Genomic DNA, 6,000 nt, shown 5'->3' on the forward strand with positions numbered 1-6,000 from the left:
TGGTGCCAATGAATCAATGAGTTATGTACAGCAACATTTTCTTTTCAACAGCTCTTTCAGGTAATTGCTTTGACTAAAGCTGGCTTTAGCATGAAAAGAAACTCTGAACAAGAGGTAATCTGGTTTCAGGGAGGAAGTTAAACAAAAGAAAATCACTGAAGCTTAGAAGACTCCTATAATAGTTCAGATTTAATCTTGTTAGCTCAGTAAGTATTCTACAATTATGGCTATATACTCCAATATATAACCTCCACTTTTGCTATCAATTAACGACTGCTAATTAAGCTGAATACAAAGATCAATCATGAAGGACAAAAGCATGGCACAGGATCCTTCTTCCCCTACTCTACTGATATATTTGCTTGCTGCATTTTCATAAGCCGTACTGGTTTGGATTCTGGGCCAGAATTTCTGTCTGAATGCTGCCTAAAGCTCCACAGTTACCAGGAAACTGGCATTTCAAACCTTCTGTAGCTAAAACTTGTTCACACAACATGTTTATGAAGTGCCAGATGCTACAGAATGCTGTAGTTAAAGCACTATGCACAAGATATACCTCCTTCCTAACACTGAGCCAATATTGTTTCTTCCACACTTTCACCTTTTTCTAACATATGTTTTTCCTCACATTCTCAGTCTCCTTGCCAAGCCCCGACCCTTATATCCCTTTGGGAGAGCTCTCCTTTCTGTGAGCCCTTTCTCCAAAGCAGCTTTTGTACAACCACCACCTCCCTACAAGCCCTTTAGACTCCATCCCTTTCCAGCCCTCCTCACCCACTCATTCCTGACCTACTGGCTCAGTAAATTTTAACATTTCAAGTTTGATTCTGCTGCAATTTCCCTTCCTATCAGCTCCATTGCCAGTCCTGTCATCCTGCCTGCTTCCCAAGCCAAGGTGCACAAAACCTTACCTCCCAGCAAGTCCTGCAAGGGGACTCTTCAGAGCACACAAGACTGAATTTCCAGTCCTCACACTGGAATCCAAAAGCAATAACTCAGATTCAACAGCCACAAAGAGTCCTGATCCCCATGGAGAATGTTTTTGAGGGAATTAAGCCACAAAGCGCTGCAGCTTCTACCAAGAACCATTAAGGTGAGTACTCAGTGGCTTCTAGCTTGGTTTGCCATGGCAAGGGGAATATGCCTGACAGCTAAAGGTCTGCACTACAACTGGTGTCAGGCACCCAGTAGCAAAGAAGAGTAAAAGCACAGGTCATTGAAGTGGCACAGGGCTGAACGCTTGCACAGTGCATGTACAGACATCCAGGAGCACCCAGCAGCTGCTGTGAGAGGACTGGGCTGAAATGACCTGGAAGTGTTCAAGGCCAGCATGGACAAGGCTTCAACCAACCTGGTCTAGGAGGGTATCCCTTCCCAAGGCAAGGGACTTGAAACTAGACAATCTTTAAGGTCCTTTCCAACCCAAACCACTCTGATTCTCTGAAAATGTCTGGTTGCACAAAGTCACAAATAACAGACTAAGGGACTGAGAAGTATTCTGGAACCTCGCTGAAGGAATACTATGAACCTGAACTGAACTACAGAAAATCTGCATCAGGCTGTGAAGACTCATAAGACTCATTTCACTTTTATCCTTCCAACAAGAGGAGCTTTTTTTTTTTTTTTTTTTGGAATCTGCAAGCATTCATGTGCAGAAGTGGTTTAAAATGCTCTTCTAATAAGAAATTAAGTCATGACAAGAGATAAACAAGTTAGAGGAGGTAAGAAAAGCAACTCAAAGCAGAAGAACGGAAGAGAGATTAATAAAGAAACTATGCTGCTATCGTGCATTCAATGTGCTTGGAAAAATAAGCCCACACAGCTGCTGAATGTACACCCAGCAGCCAACTGTGACCAAGAGCTCGCTGGAGCTGCACTTTCACAAGTCACATTCACAGGCGGTCATGCCAGTTACTGCCACCCCACTCCCAGGGGAACACTGCCTTTGAAAGCCCCTATCAATTTCATACAAGCTCTATAAAAAGAACACAGAAAGAGTTTTAATACATGTATTAACATGACAAGGTTGAATTCCATTAAAGAAATCCTGCTAAAGAAACAGTAGAAGTGATTGACTATCATGCTGCACTGAAATTTAAAGGATGGGTGACCACATGGAGCTGGCATCTTCAAAAAGCAGTACATAAAATATTAGGCATATTCAAGAATAGAAGTCAAAAACATCACAGAACACTTAAAATTACAATTTTGGTGTGGTCAGCAGCAGACCATTGGCCCTGACTCTTGAATTAGTAAACTCATTTATTTCCCTGCAGGCAATGAGTAAGGGATGTGATAAGATGCCCCATTCCTGGAAGTGTTCAAGGCCAGGCTGAACAGGGCTTTGGGCAGCCTGGTCTAGTGGAAAGCATCTCTGCCCATGGCACGGGAGTTGGAAGTTTGTGATCTTCAAAGTCCCTTCCAAACCAAACCATTCTGTGATTCTATGATTCTTCACAGAGCCTGCAAAAATGTGAAATTAAGGACACTTCAGCTCTAAAACAGTCCATGCCATCAAGGTGCTAACAGATCACCCACATTTGTGAAAATTTCAAAGATAGCCCATAAATGGGTGAATGCTTGACATCACAGCAGTTTCAAATTCAAGGTATCTTCAAATAAAGTTGCTAACAATTGTAGAGTCATTTTCTTCTGAGGATACATGAAAACTGGGGTACAGCATTTACTGCTCTAAGAGCAGTGGCTGGCAGCTACTCATGTTTAGAGCTATTAGAAAAAAAATTTGCCAACGAGTTCACCAGCAATATTAACAGGCTGATTAAAAAAACATGAAAGCAATTACTTTCAGTAAGACTGCATCATCTTTTATCAAATCTGAATATAAAAAAGCAGATGTTCAAGAACAGCTTAACTAAAAGCATAAAATATTCCAATCTTCTTACTAAATGAAATATTTTCAAACCACAGGCACATCACCAAAATTCAAATAAAATGTAAATATATAACAGTCTACACAGAACAATTCAGAGTATCTAAGAATAAGGAAAACAACTGCTGTTGTGCTTGCTTTAAGTTGTCTGTTGTGAAAGAGAAGGGCAAAACTGAATTTCCCCCAAAACTGATAACAAAGTTTTAACCACTGCATTATGTCAAACCATGTCAGGTCTGACATTTTCACACTTCCTGCTGTGCTTTCTCAAGAAAGTTATTCATCATAGTACTTAGCAGTAGGTATAAAAATACTGTTTATAAACTGCTCATAATTTTATTTAGCTCTTCTCATTATCAGCTGCCTGTGAAAATGCTGTCAAAGCCTCCCTCAGTGTTTAAACTGCACCTTAGTGGAAACATATCAAAAGAAAGCAGAAAAAGTTACAGAGGCAGATTAAAAGAAATTAATATCAAAAGTTTTTCCTGACAAATAACGCAGCTCAAAAAAAATAAAGTACTTTGATACCTTGCATGTATTAAAAGGCAGTATTTTAAAACCCGTTAAAATACTACTTGCAGTTAACAGTGCTTACATGCCTAAAACTTTCAGGACAGATTCCTGATTTCAAGGGGGCTGTGTGGGGATGTGAAGAATATCACGAAGTAGAAGAACGACTGCAACATATTTGATGTTAGCTGATGGACAGGATTTGAAGTACAAATAAAAATAATTTTAGAGTAGACTTCCTTAACAACTTCTGCTTCCTCACCCTTCCACCCCAAAATCTACCCCATTAATATATTCTAGTTATATTTTGCAGAGTTTCATTGAGACTATCAAGCACCTGCTGATGCACAGCCTGATCCATCCGGATCAGAAGCTGACAGAGGCTGCCTAGCAGAATGCATTTGTTCTGAAGAAATATTAAAGTATTTTCCTGATCTTAAGATTTGGCAAATTCTCTAAAGCTTCTAAAAACACAGTAGTTTTGTGCTATCAATTCTTCTAAAAGACTCTTAGTATTCACCACTTAAGATTCTACTTTGAACTGACTACAATATTGCACTTAACACATTATTCAGATGTTTACTGTCCAGGAGGCAGGTTGGGACCACTGTATTCCATCAAGTGGTCCATTTCTTAAAGATGGCAGTTCAGATAATGTCAAGAATGATTTTCAGAATAAGATACTATTAAACTACATTGCTATTACTGAAGATACTGGTTTCACTTCAGGCAAAAATCATGACAATACTCTCAGCTGTTCAAATTAGTGTCCCCTATAAACCGCAGCATTTATCAAAAGAAGAACTGATGGACAATGGCTTTGATTTGGACACTCTAGCCAGTGTTCAGTACTGCAAGCAACCGCATTTTGGGCTGGCTATGTAAGAGCAACAGCTTGGTAGCTTCAGTCCGTCCAAGTCTTGATGGGCAGCTTAAACAGTGTTTTAGGAATTGCACACTGAAAACCTGTGACTTCATGCAGTTGCAAAGCTATCCAGATGCAGAGATGGCTATGCAGCCGTTCTGAGATTCAAGGCAATGCTGTAACCAAATACTGTCAACTATCGCTACCCCCTCTGTAATTAGTTAAGGAATAACACCTTTACCGCTCAATACACCCAATCTACTGGGATTCATGCTGGAAAGCACATTATGCTTTGCTGAGCCGATATTCAAGCCAACACTCTCAAATCAAGGATTTATTTTATTTCCCTCTGGGCAAGCTCTTCCTCCTCGTTTGTCAGAGCTCTCTAGGAAAGCCTGCCCAGCCCAGGCAAGGACCAACCACCCGGCAGCGAGCGAGGGAAGCGTTACCTCCGTTGATAGGGACGGGAGTCACCAGCAGCCCCTTGACCTCCACCTTCGGGGAGTCCTGCCCGTAACGGCCACGGTCGATCCGCAGCAGCGTGGGGCCGCCGCGCTCGGGGCTCAGCACGGTCACGTTAATGAGCGCGGTGTAGTACGCCTGGCTGGTGTTGTCGGCGCCGGCCGGCCGGACCCGGCCGTGCCACAGCAGCAGCGGCAGCAGGAGCAGCACGGAGGAGCCGCCGTTCCAGTGCTGGCGAGCCCACCGCCAGCTCATCTTCGACCCCAGGCGAGCCGACGGCCGTCACCGGTTGCCTCCGCCGCTCCCCCCCGGCAGCGTCGAGCCCCGCACGCCCGGGTGTGTCCTATCCCATCTGACAGCCCGGGAGCGGAGAGAGACCAAAAGCAGGCGGAGCGGGGAGGAGAGCTCGGGCTCATGCCATGGGAGGAGCCAGGGGAGTCATGGCAGGTCCCAGCCGAGTCCGATCCGCCGCCGCGGCTCCCAGGGGAGGCTGCTCGGGGGAAGCCGAGCTCGGCCGGTCCCTCAGAGCGCCGCGCTCATACCGCCCGCCCGCGGCCGCGGGGGAGCTCCGGCCGGGCGAGGGGAGGGGAGGAGGCGGGGGCGGTGCCGCGGCCCCCTCCCCGCGCAGCCCCTCGCCAGCCCAGGGGAGGCTGCCGGCAGAAGCCGCCGCTGCCGCCTCAGTCGCGCTCGCGAACAGCCGCGGGGCTCGCCTCGGACTCGGCCCGCCGCGCCGCCTCGGTTCGCCTCGGGGCTCGTCGCCGCCTTAGTGCGGCAAGCAGCGCAGCGCAGTGCCCAGCCCGGCGTCTGCAGCCGGCAGCCGTCGCTTCATGCCCGGTTCGCCCCGAGGGCGGCGGGGGCCCCGCACCGTCCCGCGGCTCCGCCACCGGCTCCGCGCCCGCGCCTCGACTGCAGCTCCGCGCTCTGCGCAGGCGCCGCACGCCCCGCCCCGCGCCACGAGGGCGAGAGGCGGAGCTTGGGCCTCGACCACGCCCCTGGTAGGCGGGGCCCGAACAGAGGGCGGGGCCACTGTGTATGATGTCATTGTGGGCGTGGCCAGGCGGCGGTGGGAGCTGGCGCGGGGGTGGTTGCGGCGACACCGGGCTGCGGCGACACCGGGCTCAGCGACAACGGGCTCCGGTGACACCGGGCTCCGGTGACACCGGGCTGCAGCCACCCGCGACTCCCGAGGAGTTCGATCATAGCGTCCAGAACCACCGGCTGGAAAAGACCGCATCGAGTCCAACCTGTGACCAAACACCACCATGTCAACTAG

The 6,000-nt window shown here is 47.7% G+C and overlaps 1 protein-coding gene across 6 annotated transcripts in view; it reads right to left on the reverse strand.

Moving 5' to 3' along the window:
* RNF130 (ring finger protein 130) overlaps positions 1-5,640 on the reverse strand; it is a 64,036-nt gene extending 58,396 nt beyond the window's left edge. For 3 of the 6 annotated variants that reach the window (XM_036391890.2, XM_036391895.2, XM_036391893.2), the window contains exon 1: positions 4,715-5,640. In XM_036391890.2, the coding sequence (XP_036247783.1) occupies positions 4,715-4,982 (268 nt within the window). In that variant the 5' untranslated portion in view covers positions 4,983-5,640. The remainder of the gene's footprint in view (positions 1-4,714) is intronic. The other 3 variants (XM_036391892.2, XM_036391891.2, XM_036391894.2) reach the window with 2 other exon arrangements.
* Between the last annotated feature and the right edge of the window lie 360 nt (positions 5,641-6,000).

The sequence above is a fragment of the Molothrus ater genome, chromosome 15 (assembly GCF_012460135.2).
Source record: "Molothrus ater isolate BHLD 08-10-18 breed brown headed cowbird chromosome 15, BPBGC_Mater_1.1, whole genome shotgun sequence".
In the NCBI taxonomy this organism is placed as follows: domain Eukaryota; kingdom Metazoa; phylum Chordata; class Aves; order Passeriformes; family Icteridae; genus Molothrus; species Molothrus ater.